Source organism: Neovison vison, chromosome 4, assembly GCF_020171115.1.
Source record: "Neovison vison isolate M4711 chromosome 4, ASM_NN_V1, whole genome shotgun sequence".
Taxonomy (NCBI): Eukaryota; Metazoa; Chordata; class Mammalia; order Carnivora; family Mustelidae; genus Neogale; species Neogale vison.
Window position 1 is genome coordinate 54111934 of NC_058094.1, and position 22660 is coordinate 54134593.

At 39.7% G+C, this 22660-nt stretch overlaps 1 protein-coding gene across 2 annotated transcripts in view; it reads right to left on the reverse strand.

Annotated features, from left to right (window-relative positions):
* The window catches only part of ZBTB10 (zinc finger and BTB domain containing 10), a 35454-nt gene extending 16848 nt beyond the window's left edge, over positions 1-18606 (reverse strand). Inside the window, exons 1-2 of one of the 2 annotated variants that reach the window (XM_044245400.1) lie at positions 18493-18606; positions 5195-6080 (exon numbers count right to left, since the gene is read on the reverse strand). In XM_044245400.1, the coding sequence (XP_044101335.1) occupies positions 5195-6080; positions 18493-18591 (985 nt within the window). In that variant the 5' untranslated portion in view covers positions 18592-18606. Of the gene's footprint in view, positions 1-5194; positions 6081-16583; positions 17591-18492 lie in introns of those variants that run through there. The other variant, XM_044245399.1, reaches the window with a different exon arrangement.
* Positions 18607-22660: the final 4054 nt, after the last annotated feature.

Sequence of the window (22660 nt, forward strand, 5' to 3'; positions counted from 1 at the left end):
GAACTTTTAGGGGCGCCTGGGTGACTCAGTGGTTGTTAAAGCCTCTGCCTTTGGCTCAGGTCATGATCTCCGCATCTGGAATCAAGCCTCATGCAGGGAGCCTGCTACACCCCCACCTCCGCCTGCCTGCAATCTCTGTCAATTAAATAAAATTGGAAAAAAAAGAAAAAAAAAAAAAAAGGAACTTTTAGATTTAGAAGAACTCTAGCGGGCGTCTGGGTGGCTCAGTGGGTTAAGCCTCTGCCTTCAGCTCAGGTCATGATCTCAGGGTCCTGGGACAGAGCCCCACATCGCATCAGGCTCTCTGCTCAGCAGGGAGCCTGCTTCCCCCTCTCTCTGCTTGCCTCTCTGCCTACTTGTGATCTCTGTCAAATAAATAAATAAAATCTTTAAAAAAGTCTATTTAAAAAAAAAAATAATGGGGCGCCTGGCTTGCTCAGTGGGTTAAGCCTCTGCCTTCGGCTCAGGTCATGATCTCAGGGTCCTGGGATCGAGCCCCGCATCCGGCTCTCTGCTCAGCAGAGAGCCTGCTTCCCTCTCTCTCTCTTTCTCTGCCTGCTTGTGATCTCTGTCAAGTAAATAAATAAAATCTTTAAAAAATAATAATAATAATAAAAGAACTCTAAATTCTTTGCTCAAGTAAAATCACCTTGCAACTGAATATTGGATGATAGTAAGAAAAAAAATCATCTATACAGAATTTTATCAGCTTGTATTAAAGATAAAAAAAATCAATTATATAATCTACTGCTTCGTTTACTTAAAATATTTTTGAGGATATTGTTTATTATGCTACATGGTATCAACTGTATAAAAACCCAAAATTCAGTACCAGAGAAGTTTGTCATCTTCCAAAACTGGCATGTTTCCTCCTTTGAGAGGCTGCTTAGCATCTTAGAGCCAATTAAAAGCTTAATTAGGACAACTATAGTAACACTCTCTACTAGCACACTTAACTTCCTTATTGCTGTATTTTATTTGTTTTCCTGATGTTTCTTGCCATTTAAAAAATGTCTGTTCAAAATGAATTATGTATGCACGCAAAAATTATGTATGTGTACACATGCAGAGCAGTTACTTACAATGGGTACAACTTGTGTGGCTGACATAACTGAAAAATCTAGATTCAGAAAATAATCCGAGAGCATCAAAAGATCAACAGTAAGATTAACACGTGACTTGCTCTGATTAAATACAACAGCATGTGTGAACACACTCTGTAAAACAATTTAGGTATTATGTTTACTCCTATAATTTAATTCCTAATCTCGTATTTTTAAATACTTTATTTGGCAGACATTTGTTTTCTGGTTGTGTATCAGTAAAACAAAGATTTGAAATTTTTATACTACCAGAGGAAACCATTAATATCACCTCTTTTCCTATTTTATTACCTAGAATTTATTTTTTTCCTGACAGTTTTAATTTTCCCATAAACTCCAATAAAACAGTAAAAAGGACAGAAATTTCTAACCTTTCCTAAGCTGTACTTTCAAATACCCTCATATATAAAAAATGATTTGAAGCAAACTGCAGTACTGAGTCAAAGAATGAATATACTAGTTTAAAATTAAAAAAGAAAAATCTAAATAAAATCCCTGATATTTCTGGGTATACCATCTTATCTTGGTATCTTAAAACACTTCTCTATGAGGCATCCAAAAATAAGCTTCATTAGTATGTGGCAAGAAGATATTATTTAGAGTTGTGGTTTACAGACTCTAAACTTTTTTTTTTTTTTTTAAAGATTTTATTTATTTGAGAGAGAGAGCGCAAGCATGAGAAGGGGGAGGGTCAGAGGGAGAAGCAGTCTCCCCGCGTTGTAGGTAGCCCAATGCAGGACTCATCCGGGGAATCCAGGATCATGACCTGAGCCGAGGGCAGTCAGGCAGTAGCTTAACCAACTGAGCCACCCAGGCACCCCAGACTCTAGGCTTAACTAGAGTCTGGGGAAGTCATAGTTCTTAAGGGGATCCACAAGTCCAAATATGCCAAGCACTGCTCATAGTATGTCTTTTCAGATATTTGCCTACAGAACTTTAAATTTATTTAAAAGCATTTATATCACTGAACATTATCAGTATTTTCTCAATAAGTGGAAATCAAAGTATAACCAATGATGGTGCAGTTCACAAAAATGTCTGTGGTTTTAAAAGGGACCAATTTTTTTTTTTTTAAAAAAGGCTGAGTCTACCAGTTCATTAATTGCAAGGTTTTAATGTAAGCCGGTCTTAAACATGAAACCTGCCTCTATTTTTACTAGCTGAATGACCTTGAGACAGGCCTTAATCTTGATCAACACAGACCCACTGTGTTCTCTATTGGTTAGAATTTGCCTCCAGAGTTGTAGTTAATTTTGTACACCAAAATTTCTGGGTGAAAAAAAAAAAACAAAACAAACAGGTGGACTGTCAAAAGATAGTAAAGGGACTTGGAATTCATAAGGAATTCACTTAGTTTAATAAATTATCTATAATATCTGAAAGGTTGGTTATCAGGTCAATAGGTTAGGGTCAGATTATACTACTCAAAATGGCAGAATCAAGAAGTTTAAAAGAACGCATTTTGGCTCAAAATAAAATAACTTCTAGAATCTAGTAGAAAGCATACTTCACTGGAAAACTCATTTTAAATAATCTCAAATCTCCCATTTTAAGGGGGATCTGTAATGACCTTGACAGTTGTGCTTTTGTCATTTAATTTTCTTAATTAATTCCTTAAAATAAGTACCACACTTTAAAGATGAGGAAACTGAATACTGGAGTTAATTTAATTTGGTCACAGTCACACAGTTAAGTACAGAGCTCATCCTTCAAATCATGACTCAATTTTGGCTCTTTCCTCTTTGTCAGTGGATCTCAAACTTCATTCACAGTGTAACCACCTACAGAGCTTATAAATATTCCAACAACCAGGCAAAATCCCAGAACCAGTTAACTCAATCTCTACTGCAAAGACCCAAGCATCATGGTCTTCAAAGTTCCCAAGTAATGTCAATATGCAGTCAAGAAAGATCCCACTGCCCTATACCAAGGGTTGGCAATAAAGGTTTACTGAAGCATATTCATGATCTTCTGTGTATAGTTAATGTCTGTGACCACTTTTCGGACTGCAATGGTACAGAGTTAAGTAACTTTATGACTAGCAAAACCAGAAATATTTACTGTTTGGTTCTTTACAGTAAAAATCTGCCAAACCCTGGCTCTGTATCATATTATGTCCTAATCATAATATCCTTGTAAGACACCCTATTTCCTGGCACTCAATGACGTTGGATTTAGAGGCACTGAGAAGTTGCAGCAAGTTTAACAGCTGCAATATAGCATTATCACTGATAAAATGTCAGTTAGGCAAGATTGAGACACCAAAGTGATACCCCTAACGTGATAGAATTTTTCTAAGTTTTAAGATTTAATAGGTAAAGTTGAAAGCATATTATACTGCCAGAAATTTATGATACATCTATTCAATCAATAAACTCGGCTGAGGGGGTGCTTGCCGAAATAATAGCTAGTAAAGCTGTTTTTTAAAAGTATGCATTGTAGGGGCACCTGGGTGGCTCAGTAGGGTCCTGGGATCAAGCCCCATGCCAGGCTCCCTGTTCAGCGGGGAGCCCACTTCTCCTTCTCGCTCTGCCCGCTTGTGCTTTAATAAAAAAAAAAAAAAAAAAAAAAAAAGCAGTTTGTAAACTATGCCCTGTGGCTCAATAGTAGTGCTTTCCTTTGAATTATTCCAATAGTATGTGGCATTAAGAAAGGGTTAGCTCTGATAGGTTTTGCCAATACTACCCCCAAAACCTGCTTAGCCCTTAAATTATGTGTGTGCCCACGTGCCATGTGTGTATTTTAAAAAAACACAAGGTTCCCACCATACTATAAAGTGATTAATCTCTGCAGCAGAAAAACAATGTAGCTCATCTTTGAGAATTTCAAGGTCTTCTATATTAAAAATAAGCCAAAATGAAGTGATGCTATGAAAATCTACCCTTAATACTTTAAAGAAACTGTCTCTGAGGATTTAATTATGTAATAGTCAGCAAGTATGAGGGCAAAGATCACTAAATCATATTCATTATGCAAGTATGCTGATTTTCACCTAAGTAAATCCGAAAACCAATAGAAACTAAATCCACACCTAAAAGGTTAGAGAAATCATTTCATAGGATTACTATGGCATTCTGTCCTGTAGAACTAGAAACAGTGATTCTTTTTAACAAAGTATTCCATCCCTAGATAATCACCATGATGTAAATCAGACACTGAATAGTTACTGAGCTTTGAGGCAGCCAAACAAACACGGAATCGTATGTGACAATGGTAGACATATACCTTAAGTCTGGGGTCTGCACAGGAAAACCTCAAATCAACAGTACTTGAAGTACTCTTCAAGTACAATTAAGTTAAGCAAAGGCAATTAAGTTTCAAATGTTTCTATTTATACACTGTAACAATGGTCTCCCACCCCATTAAAACCCATTAAAAAAAAGTCCACAGTACAATTGTGACATGCAGATTTTGTATATATTCTTTTAGTTACATAGTGAGGAGAAATGTCTCAGAGTCCTGTCTTGATTAATGAGAATGAAAATGAGGGGACAGTGGGACAAATTTAAAACATTTCAGCTTCTTTAAGATTTATGGTAAGAACAGTAGGTCTAATAAACAAATTGGAATAATCCCACTGTCATTTGCAAAATTCTAAAAAACGCTTAAATGTTTAATTACCCCCCAAAACCCACCCCAAACTGGGGATAAAAAATGTTCATTAGGTCTTAAAAATATTCTGAAATCACAAACTGATTATATATTACAACTAAGATTTTAACTAAGATTACATTTTATCTTTTGCAGCACTGGGTACAAAAAAAGTGATTACAGAGACCAAAGATCAGAGAAGTCAAAGAACTATAAATGAAGAAGAATCCACACGCCATAAATATTATAAGCAAATACCTGATTATTAGCACCAACTTTGAAAAACTCACATACACATGTAGAGAGAAAAAACATACCAAAATTGTTTGAGTTATCTTCTCCCTTCTATTATAAACACTCAAATTTAGTATCTGTGTATTACTTCTATAGTTTAAGAAATACTTTACAAATATACCTCGATTATATCCAACAAATTATATCCAATTAATCATAGTTAATTAGCATGAAAAGTGAGATACCTTTGTATATAAAGTATTTACCTGGTTCTTCCTTGATGAAGGATAAATCTTCTTCTGGATAGGCAACAGGTGGCTGCATCACTGAGCAATCTTCTAAATTTGTTTCATTAGGTGGTATATTATAAATAAATCTCTTTGTAGTTTGGTTTTTCCTCCTTGTTTTGCCAGTCTCTTGAATTCCCTGGGAGCCCATATTATTCCAAATAAACACTTTTGTTTGACCTTGAGATTCATTTTCAGCCAATTCAGGTGAACCATCCTGGACCCAACTACTGTCATTCATTTGGTAGTTTTCTATTTGGCCCTCGTCGACGTTACAACCATCATTTTCAATTTTTACATTACTTGCCAAATTGGTAAGATTCCGAGTTGCCCAAAAACTGGCAATTTTTTGATCCCGTGATGAAGACAGACCATCTCTATTAACAGGTTTTCTATTATTATAGTCCACAACTACAGACTCTGGAGCTTCTGATTTAATGCTTATATTTAAGGCATCTTTAATGAAATTTCGGCAAGTTTGAACAACTTCACTCATCTGAAGATAGCTGGCCACTGTCATCACTTCAATGGCATTTTGGCTTGTGAGCACCAGGTTACCAGAATACAAGAAGTCCAAGATGACTGAAAAACCTTGAACTGCAGCAATATCTAAATGGGTAGTATTGTTTTGGTTAGGGCTTTCTTTGTTTGAAAAGCAATATAAAGTCTTAAAGAAACGGCTGCCTGCAACCAGGATGTTCTTATGAGCTTTAAAGATTTTTCCGCTCACCACAATGCTGACATCGCAAAGAATACCTTTCTTTCTTTGTTCATTTAGTTGTCGAAGAAGTTGATAGCAATAAGAGTTCTCATTTGGCCTACTATTAAAGTCACAGTACCCCTCCTCTGATGGTATTTCTGTCTCCTGTAATTGGATGGAAAACAATAGTATTAAATTTTATTTACTTTTTACAAATCCCCAAATGAAGGAAAATATCAATTTAACTTTTTAAAAAGCGTTTATCAAATGCAGTACTTTGTTAGCAATCATGATTTATTGACACTGTAGTGTTCACAATTCCAAATACTGAGAGGAGAAAAGTGCAAAAAGCTTAGTGCCTTCATCTCAGGTCATGATACTGGGAGTCCTGGAATTGAGTCCCATACTGGGCTCCCTGCTTGGTGGGAATCTGCTTCTCCCTCTGACCTCTCCCCTCTCATGCTCTTTGATTCTCTCTCTCTCAAATAAATAAACAAACAAATAAATAAATCTTTAAAAAAAATAGCATGTATCGTGTATAAGCCAAGGACATGGATCCAGAATTATTTAAAATTAAAATAGCAATTACTTTCCTATGAAAAGGAACTTTCATATATAGGAATCAAATTAGTTTGCCTTATCTCTAATAAGAATTCAACAGTCCCTCACTGAATTATAAAATATTTAAGTTATAATATTGGGTACTTCATCCTATTTAACAGTACTAAAAAGGTAAATTTTTAGTCTTGGCAAACATCCAATCAAATAGGTCAATGAAATTAAATCTAAAGAGTTAAGACCTAGGTAAGAAAATGTGTTTCAACTATAGGAATACCCAGCCATATAATTTTCCAATTAACTTTCAAAATGTCTTCTTGTCTTTTTAGGGGCATAAATACTAAATGTAAAGTAAAATTCCTGAACTCAAAATTCTCTTTTGTATTTTTTTTTTTTAAAGATTTTATTTAAGTATCGCTATACCCAATGTGGGGCTTGAACTTACAAGTCCCAGATGAATAGCCACATGCTCTACCACGTGAGCCAGCTAGGCACCCTGGAACTAAAAGCTCTTTAAAGTTTATAAATCTTCTTATCAATCTGACAAGTATTCACTATAGTTCTGTTTAGCATCTCTTAAGTTATGGTAATTCCCATGAAACAACAGCACACTTTAATGATGGTTGTTAGAGGGGCGCCTGGGTGGCTCAGCTGTTAGGCATCTGCCTTCTGCTCAGGTCATGATCCCAGAGTCCTGGGATCAAGCCCCTCATCAGGTTCCCTGCTTGGCAAGAAGCCTACTTCTCCCTCTCCCACCCACCCCTGCTTGTGTTCCCTCTCTCACAGTCTCTCTCTCTCTGTCAAATAAATAAATAAAATCTTAAAACACAAACAAACAAACAATAATGGCTGTTAGAGAAATCAAGTAATCATTTTTTTCAGTCAAAAATGTTCTTAGGTATTTCTGGTAGAAAAGATGGTTGAAACTCCTGGCCCTGAAGTATTAAAAATTCATATTTTCTTTGCATAAAATAATAATTTAAATACAGGCCATTTCTGTAAATGACAAACATCCATGACTATGGGAATAAAACATGAGAAGATACATACTAGATTGTAAAACACGCTGAGAAAACAGATAGGCTTGGAGAAGAGGAGAGAGGAAGAATTTAAGAAAAAAACTGAAAGGTGTTGGTAACACAGTTAAGACTGCAAAAGAATTTTCATGGGGATAATTTAATTGGTGATGAGATTCCCAAACAATCCCACAACTCCATTTAACCCCACACGGGTATGGCTAAATTACAGAAACAGTAGGTTAAGTCAAAGTACTGAACACAGGAGGCCATACATAAAGTAGGATCAATTTCCTTGAAACTAAACCAGGTCAGTGATCCATTTAAGAATTTTTGTGTTGCTTTCAAGTATGAGAAGTCAACTGAAAAATCAAATATTAGAATTCCAGGCCACTTCAGTATTCCCACAGGGGTAATGGAATAGTACAGATAACGCTGGAACTCTGGGGTATATGATCACTATAGAACGATGCATGGGAGGTAGAGATTTTCCTTTTCATTTCCAAAAGACCCGTGGCAGTCTACTAGCTCAGACCAGTGGCAGTCTACTAGCTCTCAGTGCCTCGAAGACATAATGCCCTAGTACTGTAACATCCTACTCTCCCCATGCTTATCTCAAGTCTCAAGGTCTAAATTAGCCTTTTTACCTCCTACCAAACACCCAATCTTCATGAACAACTGGCAGGTTTAAGGGAAAGAAGCAAAACAAATTAATTCACTAGTCCCAAATTTTTGCTTTTGAAGGTGTGAAGTGAAGGAAGTGAGATTAAAAAAGGCATTGTTTTAACCTTGGAGCTTGTACATAAACCAGTATGTTGTAAATGTGAAATTTTAAATTATTTACCAAAAGGGAATGAAAATGTGTGAATATATAAAGATCTAAATCAAAACTAAAAACTACAATTAATGCTACAGTTATCAATTTCTGTAAAAGAGTACTATTTACTTGATGTCCCTTTTTTTTTTTTTAAAGATTTTATTTATTTATTTGACAGACAGAGATCACAAGCAGATGGAGAGGCAGGCAGAGAGGGAGATAGAGGGAAGCAGGCTCCCTGCTGAGCAGAGAGCCCGATGCGGGACTCGATCCCAGGACCCCAAGATCATGACCTGAGCCGAAGGCAGCGGCTTAACCCACTGAGCCACCCAGGCGCCCCGATGTCCCTTTGAATAAGACTTTTTATTTGCTTATGCTTTCCACTCAATGAAGAAATATCCAAAGTTGAAGAACCTTCCGTTAATGCAGGCCTGAAACTAAGCACTGCTGTATGTATGCCATACATGTCCAGCAAAGCTCATTTGGTTCAAAGTTCTGATGTTGCAATAACAGTATATACACTTGGAAGAAGCAAAATTTTAAACACTGATCAAAATTTGGCAGCACATAATGAAGTATTTGTGATAGCAATGAATTAGCATTTACAAATCAAGAAGCCACCTAAAGTTTATAAATCTGGCAGTTCAAACCTTTGAGGCGGCGGCTGTGTCTTAACTATACAGTCATTTTAGGCGATGGTCACTGTGTTCTGCATTTTTTGGGCCAGTCTGAAGTTCTCAGCCATTATCAGACCAAATGTCCTAATTTTTAAAAATAACTCAGACAACAGCCTAGCCACCAAAATATTTGCCCATTCTATTTTAACACAAAATATACAAATCAAACACAACTATTCAACCACTATTTCTTGTTAATGTTTTAAAAGAACAGTAATGTTCCTCGCTTTTATAAGCACCACCGCCAATTTCTTTTTCGCTACTGATTAGAGGACTGTGCCTCGTTTCTGTAGCACCTATTAAATATGCTCTTTAAAATGAAGGCTTTCCAAGTCAAGAGTATGTGTACTCTCAAATCAAGAGTATGGGGACGCCTGGGTGGCTCAGTTGGTTGGACGACTGCCTTCGGCTCAGGGCGTGATCCTGGAGTCCCGGGATCGAGTCCCACATCAGGCTCCCAGCTCCATGGGGAGTCTGCTTCGCTCTCTGACCTCCTCGCTCATGCTCTCTCTCACTGTCTCTCTCTCTCAAATAAATAAATAAAATCTTAAAAAAAAAAAAAAAAAAGAGTATGTGTACTCTCAGGGCGCCTGGGTGGCTCAGTGGGTTGAGCCGCTGCCTTTGGCTCGGGTCATGATCTCGGGGTCCTGGGATTGAGTCCCGCATCGGACTCTCTGCTCAGCAGGGAGCCTGCTTCCCCCTCTCTCTCTGCCTCTCGGTCTACTTGTGATCTCTCTCTGTCAAATAAATAAATAAAATCTTAAAAAAAAAAAAAGAGTATGTGTACTCTGAAAAGGGAGTATTATTTGGGCACTTGGGTAAATCAGAGCTTAAATAAGGACATAACATTAAAAACAAACAGCTGGTATTATTTGCTGAACTAAACTTATTGAGAAAATCTTAGTAATAAACATAAAAATCTTAAAGCAGTTTCCAAAGGAACTCATGCCATCTCTGCCTCTGGTTCCTTCTTTAACATTCTAAATGCCCACTGAGTCTACTGATGAATTCACTGAGATATAAAAAATACACTGATGAAAAGCTTTAAGTATTTCTAGAACTGGTCTTTTCAGATGCTGGGAAACTTTTCTGTTCCTTTTCCCAAAATGGAAAACACAATGTAGCCCAGACATTCATCTAAACTGGCTAAACAAGATTTTAAGAAAATGGACATTCAGGGATGCCTCAGTGGTTCCATGGGTTAATCATCTGCCTTAGGCTCAGCTCATGATCCCAGGTCATGATCCTGGGATTGGGTCCTGCACTGGGCTCCCTGTTCAGTTGGGAGCCTGCTTCTCCCCCTGCTTGTATGTGCACATGCAAGCTCTCTCTGACAAGTAAAATCTTAAAAAAAAAAAAAAAAAGGGATATTCAGACTTCAGAAATGAGACAAACTGTTACATCAAAGATTCTATAAATCTGAAAAGTCTTCAAGTTTTTTATTTGTAAAGATGCCCATAAATAAAATTATGATTTCAGATCTGGAAGAGACCTTAGAATCAACTCTTCTAAAATTAATATAAAAAAGAAAATATATACGTAATATGCATCTTTAAACTTCCAGAAAAACTAAAATAATAATAATAATAATAATAATAATAGTAAATATTTTACTTACAGGGGAAAATGTTGCTGAAAAGCTCCGAAAATCATGACTTGACTCAATTATTTAATAAACATAAAGTGGATGCCTACTTTAGGCAAGTTCTACAACTGTAGACCCAAAATGAGCTCAGACCACTAGAGGGCAAGACTCAAGGTACTCAAGAGTGTCAAAGGTGTTAAGAGAGGACAGAGAAAGTCTACCTAGCCCAGTTATTTGTGGTGGTGGTGGGCGCAGTGGGGAGATTCAAAGATGTACCTGGGCAGAGTCTTAGAAGATGAAAAAATGGGATGGGAGGATGAGCATTCCGAGCAAATGTAACAGCATTAAAAAGTAACAAGACGGTCTTACAGCACCCTCACAATTCCAGATTTATGAAAGAACTTCCAGGTGACCCCCCCAAAGCCCAAGAAATGCAATTAATGCCCTTATGAATATTTTTGGAGGCTATAGCTTCCATCCGTTATCAAGGGAATCATATTCCCCCCCAGATTAAATATGACTGTGACAGGTGCCTTACATATGATTGGATTATAAAATATAAGAGACGGTTTTGACAGCTAAGTAGGGAACTAGTATCAGGGTACTAAAACTAGAGATACTGTGACCCAGATGAAGGTACTGTTAATAGTGCAACATACTTGCAAGAAACCAGAACCTTAACTAACCTAAGACACAAAATGTTAATGGAGAGAGGGGTAATGGGTCAGAATCTGGAAAAATATCTGGAAGATAAAAATCAACAGAACATACTAGATACTGTGGGGGTATTGTAGGGTCAGTCTTCAGCACTCTAGCTTGGGCAGCTAGATAATGCCCCAAACAGCAGAGAACCCAAGACCATCACCTAATCCCCCCACCCTTATGAAGGGAGAGTTGGAGAGAGAATTTCAGTTGCTAACAGTGAGTTCATGTGTAGTCAATCCAAAAACGTTAAGAAAATACTATTTAGCTAAAAAGTCAACAACTATTTACTTTATCTACTCAAAATTATAATCCTTTCAATAAATGGATTAGCAGGAAAAAAGGCATTTCCAATATGAAACATGGAAGTGTAAACTGAAAGCATTAAAAAAACAAAAATCTTGGGGCACCTGGATGGTTCAATCAGTTAAGCATTGGCTTTTGGCTCAGAGGTCATGGTCCCGGGGTCATGGACAGATCCTGGCACTGGGTTCCCTGTTCTCCCTCTCCTCCCCACTTGTGCTATCTTTCTTCTCAAATAAAAAAATACAATCTTAAAAAAGAAATCTTTAGGGGCGCCCAGGTGGCTCAGTGGGTTAAGCCGCTGCCTTCGGCTCAGGTCATGATCTCAGGGTCCTGGGATCGAGTCCCACATCGGGCTTTCTTGTGATCTCTGTCAAATAAATAAATAAAATCTTAAAAAAAAGAAAGAAAAAGAAAAAGAAATCTTTACTACTTTTGTTGCGGCTGCCCACTGGAACACTTTATTTAAAGAATAAAATCATTCCACTTCTGAATCCAAATTTTTGAAGAAAATGGAAATTCTAATTCTATACATCAGTGGTGGAATGGAAATCTTCAGGTGATTTTAGCCTTCAGCCAATTTTAGATACCAAAGATATGCTTTATTACCAGCACTCTTCTCAAAACACACACACACCAAGCGTCTATGACAGCAACATATTTTTTCATGATCCTCCCACTTACCACTGCTAAATAGTTTGCCCATTTGTTAACAGAATAAAATACAAACATTTTAGCATGACAAAAGACCCTCCATAGTCTATTACCTATTCAAACTTATTTTTCATCCTGCTCAGTAACCAATTATCCACTTCTCAATTTTATTTTGTTAATCCTGCTTCCAATCACAGTGCTTGGAATGCTCACCCCTCCCTTTCAACACCTATTCATTTAACACAATGAAGTTCAAGAGCCAATTATACAAGCTTCTCCCAACTTTTCACAAGCAGAATTGATGACTTCCTTTTGCATTTTCACCGTAACCCGAACACACTTCTAAAAAAATACCTATTCATTTTATTATGTCTGCCTCTTCTCACTAGACTACAAGTTCCTTGAGGGCAGAGAAAATGTCTGATTTATAGGTTTTAGCTCCAGTGGATCTACCTCACGTAAGTAAATTTAAGAGGGAGAAAGAAACCAATCCTACACACACTGTAGGGTACTGTCAAAGACTACTAAAAAGTTTAAAAAAAAAAAAAAAAAGGGAAATGAACCAGCTTAACAAATCAAACATAATGAATGTTAGACCCTATATATTATACAAAATGCTTATTTAATGAGTCAGAGGTTGGCTGTTTAAAGTAGGCTTCACACCTAGCATGGAGTTCAATGGGGGCTTTGAACTTATAACCCTGAAATCAAGAGCCTGACATTTAACCTACTGAGCTACCCAGGTGCCCCTCATCTTTAATATTTCTTAATGAAAGGTTCTTCAGCCTTTCTTCCTACACTGTTAAAAACAAAAAAAACCTTTAAGCCTTATCTTTGTCAAATGCAAAGAAGGCTGTTCCAGACAGGACCATGTCAGTTTTGCTTTAGTTGAGGACCTCAACGTACTCTCATTGGTAATGTCTATCAGATCACTGACCTAAATTCAGTATTTACTTTTTAGAAAAATTAATGAAATTACAGCAATATATCTGACTGTGTGTTTTCGATTTAGTAAACTGGAAAGAGTTGACAGATTGTAATTTAGGCTATGAAAATTTCACAATTAGGTAGAAAGTGATCTGAACCGAGATACAGTGGTAACCACTGTTAAAGCAATTTTGAAGTCCTCTAGGCTAAATGGTCAAATCCTGTATAACCTAATCACTTAACTTTCCTTGATGAAGACAGTTACTACTTAAAATAAAAACTGTATGTTACGTTACCCCTTACATCCTTAGGAAGAATAGAAGAATCTCTCTGAAATAGAAGGCTCAGAACAGATTCTGAGACTATTTTGACTCTCCCATGAACAATATTACAGAACAGCAAACTTTCTAGAAATGTGTTTTAATTCTTTGGCCACCCTGGACTTAATGAAAAAGAACTTTTCTTACTTTCAGAACGTGTAAGAAAGAAAAGTAACACTTGTGATACTTTAAGATTTGGCCAACCTCCTCTCAAAAAGCATCCCTCTTTTTAAAAAGCTAGAGGAGTTGAGGGGAATAAAGGGTGTGAATGACCCTTAGCCTCAAACTGAATTCTTGCCTGAAGAACTACAGAACTCTCATTTCATTTTCAAGATAGAACAAAGCTAATGCAAGATATTCTTATGAAGTAGTGAAAAAATGTGCATGTATGAGAAAGTCTCAGAATGTTTAAAGAACAGGATGGTCAAAGTCTCTGAAAGTATGAAAAGGAAAATTTAGGATTCTCTAAAATCAGGATTGATCCCGTAAGATGAAGTGGGCAAAACTATCAAAATTGGTTTAACACTGGGCTCTCTGCTCAGCAGGGAGCCTGCTTCTCTCTCTCTCTCTCTCTCTGCCTGCCTCTCCATCTACTTGTGATTTCTGTCAAATAAATAAATAAAATCTTTAAAAAAAAAAAAAATTGGTTTAACACTGAGACACACGAGGTACCAGGCTACCCAAAACTTGTAGTTATTCGTGATAAATAATAATGGCTAGCATTTAAGTGATTACATGCTGGCACATATACTTTGCATACATAGGGGAACTAGAAGTTAAACTCATTTGCCTGCCCAGAAAGTAGAGGATTAGGATTCAGTCCCCCTAACCTTAAACCAACCCCAGAATGCTCTTACAGACTGTGTTATACTGCCTCCTACAGGTAGTCAAACGCTACAGGGCAAAGTGGGGGGGGAAAAAAAAAAAACACACCTAATTGAATTCTGCCCATATGAATAAGTCCATTCTTGAAAAGGTCACTCGAATCAACAAGATAAAGATATGCTGGTAGTACCTGGGGTCAACAGCAAGGTTAACACCCCAAACCGACATTGCAATGAAAACAGAGAAATTAGGATCAATTCAGAGTAGAAACCTCCAGAATCTAATCAAGGAAACCAATATATAACCTTAGACACACGACTTACTAAATTGTATTGTCTTCAGCCTAATGAGAGAATGTCCTAGGAGAAAGATGGCATGCACATGATATCTTAAAAAGGGGACTTCTGAGGGGGGCAAAGAGAAAAGGAGGAATAATTCGGAGATCAAGTTTAGAAAACGTTTTACCTAGGGACCGAATTCCCTGATCCAGATAAGCCTAGGGGAGAACGATACACCACTCTAAGTCTATCATAAGGTTATCCAACTAATTCCCCTTCCTCTGATTTCAGGTTCACTAAGCAGCTAATTATATTTTGCATTCCCACTCAGATTTGCCTACAGGGACAGACTATGCTGATAAGAGTAACTGGTCCACTGTATATTAAGAATATTTCTTTTTAGAATTTTCTGAATAACCAACCTATTTAGGAAAGTACACTTTCATTTTCACAAGTCCCCCACCTCCATCATCTTACAATGTTTTACTTAACTCTTTAAAGTCCCCAACTCTACGCCTATAAAATAAAATAATTACTTTGCAGAGTAAGGTAATGTGTGCTTGGCATACAGAACACAAGGAAACGTTAGTTATATCACTCCATTACCCAAGCTCGCAAAGCTAGTAATTGCAGAAAGCTTGAGATCTGAACCCAGATTTACTCCAAAAGCCATTCTTTTTCCATTACAACATTCCCTATAGGCTCTGGTCTCAGTTGTCATCAGGGACTCTAAGACTTAGGACAATTTACTTAACCTTTTGGGATTGTACATCTTTAAGTGACCTTCCTTCTAGAGCTTAGGCAACTCAAATTTGTGCAAAAACTATTACCACTCTCCCATGGGAAAAATAACCTTATGCTTTAAAGTTAACTTCTGAGAAACTACTGTGCAATGGAGTTATTGGATAGCACCTAATTAACTCCAGCATAAGTGTTTTGAACAGCAAGATCACTCCAATAAACATGCAGAGGGTATCACAACATCTGAAAGTTGACATTCTATAATCAGTGACTTGTTACCAATACAATTCCATCTACCATACAGGTTGTCTGAAAAGACTTAAAACAAGAACTGGCTCAACATCTCTTTCAGCTTAAGAAAGGATTTACCAAAATGGTAAGCCTACTATCTTTAAATTGGAAATACTAAATCAAGAAGTAGGAACTGAAGTATAGCCTGTTTTCTAACTAAGGACTTCTGTTTTCAAGGAGTTTAGGAAATACTCTCTACCAGCCTACTACCTGATAAAAGTAAAATCACACGAAACATCCTTAATATACAAAGTTTAAAGTAAACTGCATCAAGAAACTTTTTTCTTAAAAGGGAGGATTACAGAAAATCTCAGCGCAAAAATCTGGGTAGAAAGAAACAAGTAAAAACTACAGTAGTTTACCAAAGCCATGCCTTTGGTAAGAGAAAGTTCAAGAGAGATGAATTTAGTAATATTATTCACAAGGAGTGTTATCCAAATAGCTTCCTCTACATTTACATACTGCGCTCACATTTCACATTATCCAGACCTGATATATAGAATTTTCTCAGCTGAATGTTTTTCTGAAAGGGTCTGCATCAAAGCTTAAGGAAATTGTTTAACTCATTCTTTAAATGCCAGATTTGACTTCCATCAGCATGCTGAAAGTCTATGAAACACAAGACAGCTTTTCTAAAATCACAGCTAATAAAATTTTTGACCGCAAGTCAACTTTTTTTAGAGTTAAAACCTTCAACCTTGCCTTCTTATACTTCTTAAAAATTCTGATGGGCAAAGGACGGACTCATAATAAATAAATTCAGCGCCACGATTAGAAAATTGTCATTCCATTCCCCACCCCTCCCAACACAGATTACTTTTGAAAACTTGTTCCCAGGCTTTCTAAACCCCCACGCAACAGCTCCCTGCAATTCCACAACTGGAACGATGCCTTCACCCAAGAGTGTGTCGCTTTTTGGCTGATAAATCTCTCCCTAAAAGATCTGAAAAAGTAGGGAGCAGGATATACTGTACCTGGGCGTTGGCTTCGTGGAGTTTGTGCTCGTTAGAGACGTGGTGTCTCAGAAGAAGGGTTTTCTTGTAGTTTCGGGTCCCTCGCGAAAGCTCATCGTGCCCCACTTGAGGAAGGTCCCCGCTTCCCCCGTCCTCAGGGGTCTTTTGGCACCAGCCGCAAGACATAAGGCCAGTATCCTTGGAATACCGCAGCCAGGGAAAATCTTTGAGCCAAGAGGTCTGGAAGGAGCACTGTAGCTTCTGCATTAGGGACTTGGGCCGCGCGAGCGGGAAGTGCTGGACAGTCTCTCCTTCGCCAGCTCCCACACCGCTGCCCTCCACTTCGTCCCCGCCATCGCCGCCCGACCGCCTGCTGCTGCTGCAGCTGCCGCCTTCCGCCCCGCTGCCGTCGCCCAGGCTCGCCCCCTCCTCCTCGTCCTCGGTGCTGTCGCTCAGGGACGCGCCGTCCTGCATCAACTCCTTCCCCTCCAGCGCGTCCAGCTCCAGATCCACAGCCGCTGGCCCTCGCCCATTGAAATGCCTCAGGGGCCACGCCGAGGTCTCGGGGCGGCCGCGGCTACTGCCATTGTTGCCGAGACCCCCGCCGCCGCCGCCTCCTCGGAAGGCCAGAGTCCGACGGTTCCTTTCCGCTAGCAGGGGGCCCCCCGCGCCACCGCCGCCCAGCGAGGTGGGGCCGCTCGCGTCTTGGGGGAGCAGCAACTCCTTGGTTTCCTCGGCGGCGGCCGCGGCCGCCCCAGCGGAGGCCTCCAGGTCTTGGGGCTCCAGGCCCTCCAATTCCACTTCCTCGTCGGCCCCCCGCCCATTGAGCTGCTGAGGCGCTAGCGGCTGGGGCTGTCTTGGCTGGGGCTGCTGAGGCCAAGCCGAGGCCTCCCCGCCAGCGTTATTGTTCGTGGAGCTGCCGCCGCCGCCGCCGCCACTGGCGGTGACCAACCCGCCTCCTCGGAACGCCAGCGTCCTGCGGTTCATTTCACTGAACGACATGGCGCGCGCCGCCGCCGCCGCCCGGTGCCCCGGCTCGCGCCCGGCCTCGGGCCGCGTCCCGCGCGCTCCCCGCCGCTCCCCCTCGGCTTCGCCCCCGCCCCCACCCCCGGCGTTCCGGTCTCGCGGGGCTCGGCCTCGCCCTCCCGCCCGGCAGCCCGGCTCGTGCTCGCTCCCGGGGCTGCCTCACGCGTCCACCGCCGCCCGCCGGGCCGCCGCCTCCGGCCGCCTCCTTGTCCTCCACCCCCGCCCCGCTGTGCTCCGGGCAGCGTCCCGCGCGGAGAAGGGGGCGGGCGGCGGAGAGGTGAGCAGCGAGCCGGGGGCGCGTGGGGCCTTCGAAGTTGAGAGGCGGAGTGCGGGGAGACCCTCCGCTGCCCCTCTTTAAAGCCGCGCGCACACACCGACCCTCCAAACAGATATCCTTCCTCCGGTGCGCCGAGGAGTCCCGACGCCGTCGCCCGCTTCCCAGGCGCTGAGGGCGAGAGGCACGTTAAACTGCTGGGCTCCGCCACATAACGAACCGACAATAAAGCCGGCGGAGCGTTTCCGTCCGACCAGGCCCTGGCGGAGGTCGAATGGCAAATGAACAACGGACCGTGCGCCCACAATGCACCGGGGTAGCAGTAACCGCTGGAGGGGGAAAGGGTGGGGGCCGGGCTGGGGGAGGGGGGCTGGGCTTGGGGCTGGGCTGGGGTGGGGTGGGGGCGCCAGGGGACCAGGAAAGGGGCTGGGCCGCGCCTCCGGCCTGGGGGCGGGGGTGCGGCCAGGGGGGAAGGAAGTCGGCGGAGGGGCGGGGGACAAAAGGCCGAGCGTCTGGCTGGGGGTCTCGGGGAGGGGGCGGGCGTGTGCGGCCGGGGCCGGGCTACGCGGAGGACAAACAGCTGGCGAGTGTCAGGGTCTGGCCGCCTCCCCGCTGCCCACAAGCACCTACCCGCGCCCGGGACGCACATTTTCCTTCTCTCGCCACGAGTTCACCTGGGACTTTGGAAATAACTGTGCGGTGGGAGCTGCTGCGCTCCAGCCTTGTCATTTGCTAGGGGTGGGTGGCGGTGCCCAAGGAAGTGAACTTATTTTGTTCCTTCACAAAGACTGGACCAGGCGGTGCCTTTCACGCGAGGAGGTTACAACCACCGACACCTCCTCGTCTGCAGCATTGTGTGTGCGAGGCAGCACCTCGGGCCCAAGGCAATAATCATTTCACAGAAAATGCACCGCCCCGAGTGTCTTATTGCTGTGATGAAATGGAAATTTAAATAAAAGGTCGAACACGTGCGTTCACTGGGAAGTATTGACATGGGTGTTACATCACCACCAGCCAATCAGATAACTCCAGTCGTGTTTATACTTCTACAACCACCTTGTGAGTATTACAGTATGTCATAACGTTATAAATATTAGGCAGGGTTTTCCCCAGGAGCGGGGAGGAGTCTGTTTCTACGGACGTTGTGTGCGACTCCAAGGACTGTGTATCTAAAAACAAGAATTAGTTATTGAGATTTATTTTTTAATTGTTTACATTGCATATGGAATTCAGAATGATTAGAAGAACAGACTGATCTGGAAATGAAACTCCTAATCTTGGTCGAGTTTTTCAGAAAAAGGTTGTCCAACTTAGAGCCCCTTATACTCCTATTCCTGAAATTTCAGTAGGCTAAATTTAGAAAATTCTAATGTGTTTGGACTCGTTTTACTATTTTAAAATGTGAAATAATCTTAAGTTCTTGTTATTCAAACCTATTTCAGGTTTAAAAAAGATGTTTTCAACCTATGGCGAGGCTTTTAACTTTTTAAAGAAATATGTTAATATTTTAAATCAAACTAATGCGAAATATATTCAAGATAATTACTGTTGAAAAAGGGGAAAAGGACGTTTATATGACAGGGTATACTTTTTACGTTAAATACTTTGGGATGTGCAAAGAAAAAAAAATATGCACAAACTTTTTACACCTACAGATTATTGTTAGAGGCTGCATTATGCATTAAAGGAAAGTAATATGTTTAATAAAGAGCATGTGTTACAATTTTTAGGCCCTCTAGTTTTATGATTCTGTTCTCTTGAAATTTCTATTTCTAAAACGAGATAGATAGTATAGCTTTGAGTATATAATGTGGAGTGTGGAATATGGTGTGTTTCTCAAGATTAATTTTAACAAACATTTTTCTCAGACATAAAGTACCATTAGTAGTAATATTTTTCAATGGATAAGCACATTCATGCACATCGAGACTCATATTACTGTTGATTGTACAGATTTATACAAAGCAACTTCTGCCTAATTCATTATAATTTTAGTATCTATGAAAATAAACAGTATTATATATCAAGAAAATGTTAGTTTTATATTATAGATGAAATATAATTTTAATGTAAAGAATGCTGCTGATAACCTGCCACAAAAAGGTATTGGCTTTGAGTTATTTTTCCAGTAATAATCATATTGTTATCTGCCTACCAGTGATCAACAGCTTGAAATTCTGATATAAATCCTCAGATTGTTACTGTTTGTGGGTTTTTTTTTTCTCCTCATTTTGTCCTGCTTTGTTTTAGTAGTTGGGAAATCTAAGACAGTAGAATCATGACACTGACCTAATTTGTACATTGAAGAAAAAGGATTCTGCCTGCTTGGGCACATATAATATGTGTTTCCATATTTATATATGGGAGAATGCTATAATAATATTGTACTTTGTCCTTAATGCATTTTTTCAATTCCAGGCACTTTGCAAATAAATGCATTATTTATTGTATTTTGACCACCACTGCCTCCACTATAAAAAGAGAGAAGAATTACTGAAGGTAATTGCTTATCTAGGATTAAGGATTAAGGTAATGGTAAGTGAAAATGGACTTACGAATTTTTATTTCAACTTTACAAATTGTTTTCATTCCCAAACTGTAAAATGCATGTCTTTGCTTTCATTCATCTTATATGTCTAGTACCTAATAGGCGCTCTGAAAGTTTATGCTAGTATTACTATTTTTGCTTTCAGGCAGCACCAGAGTCACCGAAAGTGTTTGAATCCCTTAATGGTGTGAACTGTGTCGGGACTGTGTTTTTCTCAGACTTATATCTTACCTTATATTTTGTGAAATCCATCTTGTTTTCTGTCTGGAATTATATTTAAACATGAACTAATTAGGAATGAACACTAGATTAAAATGGTACAAATGAATGACTTAAATTCTAGGACTACTGAACTCCTAACAGCCAAATAGTGTGACTGTGTGGTGTTTGTATGTGTTTATATTTTTATCATTTTTTCTGTATGAATATATATTCAGTTGTCTTTCTCTGAACCCTAAGGAGGATGGATCAGAAGCAAAGTAGAAGACAGTGCTCACAAATGTCTCAAAAACAGCCCTACGAGGGAACTTTGAGTAACAGGGGATCTCCTGTTGTGTAAATGGAGTTTTTAAGAATTCCCCCACCCCTTCCAGTCTCCTGCTAGCAAGCAGGGATCTGTTCTCCCCTTAGCCCCTAAATTTGCAGTTGAGGGTTCTACCATATTTAAGGGGATTCCCCCTTATGCTTACCAGGGGAACCCCTCAAGAATGGGGCATTCCCCAACCAATTTATCCCCTAAATTCACTTGAGCCTATGTAAAAGTGTTGTAGGTTATCTTGATACTGGCCCACTAGAACTGCTCTGAGGCTGAGATCCTATACCTTGGTCAGCTGATATTTGATGGCCAACATGACTGTCATTTACTGCCTTGGTAGAGACACTTGGACTCTTTAGGTTCTAGGAACAATGGCGTATGATTCTGTCTGTGGGATTGACATGTGTCATCTGCCAGAATGAAGTACTTGAGAATGGTAACTGTGTGTTACTCACTCTTGTAATCCCCTACCCCAATCCCAGCTTAGCACATATTAGGCAATTAGGAAATGTTTGTTGAATAATTTATCTTTCCTTGCAGTGTGTTTTGGTAGGCAACTTTTTCTTCTGTTTCTTCTTTTTTCTTTCCTTATTAAGTAAGAGATGTTATTTTTTAAAGTACTGAGCTTATGTTTCCACTGAATTATGTTTTAAAAAAATACATATACAATGGAATATTATTCTGTCCTAAAAAAAAAAAAGGAAGGAAATCTTGCCATTTGCAACAACATGGATAAAACTGGAGAACATTATGGCAAGTGAAATAAGCCAGACACAAAAGGAAAAATACTGCATGATACTATTTTATGAGGTATTTAGTCAAACTCCTAGAAGCAGAAAGTGGAGTAATGGTTGCTAGGGGTTGGGGGTGGGGAGGGGGAAATGAGAGCTGACAGTCAAAGGGTACAAAGCTTCAGCTATGCCCTGTGAATAGTCTTAGACATCTACTATATAGCATCATGCCTATTTAATGATACTGTACTGTATAAAATTTTGCTAAGGATGTGGGTATTAAGTGTCCTTCACAAAAAAAGTAAAAATAAAGTGGGCAGTAGAAAACTTTTGAAGACGATAGATGATATGTTCATGGCATAGGAAGTGATGATGGTTTCACAGATGTGTACTTATTTCCATATTCATTAGTTTGTGTACGTTAAATGGGTGCAGCAGGGGTCCTGGCTGGCTCAGCCAGAAGAGCATGCTACTCTTGATCTCAGGGTTGTGAGTTTGAGCCCCATGTTGGGTATAGAGATTACTAAAAAAGAAAAAAGAAAAAGAAAAAACCCTTGAGGAAATAATAAAAGAAATAAAAGGTTTGTATATTTTTTTGTAGTCAGTCCTACCTCAAGAAAAGGGTTTAAGCCAAAAAAGCAATGATAATCATGTAGTTGAATATAAATAATATCATATTATGAATACCATTTTCTATGTAGCTTACAGTGAATTACAGTTTACACCCTGCCTTCTAAATTAAATTAAGGTAGTATTATTATCCTCATTTAACAGATGAGGAAACTCAAGTACAAAAGGGTTAACCAACTTGCTCAGGATTATCGGATGAGGCAGAAGTTATGCTTGTAAGGTTGAAGACAACCTCTAGTCTAAGGCACCCTTTCCTACTAAAACACACGTGCTGCACTTTATCTGCATAATTATAGGCTACGCTAAATTTTAAACTTTTTTCATACTTTAAACAAGCTCATAAGGGAAAAAAAT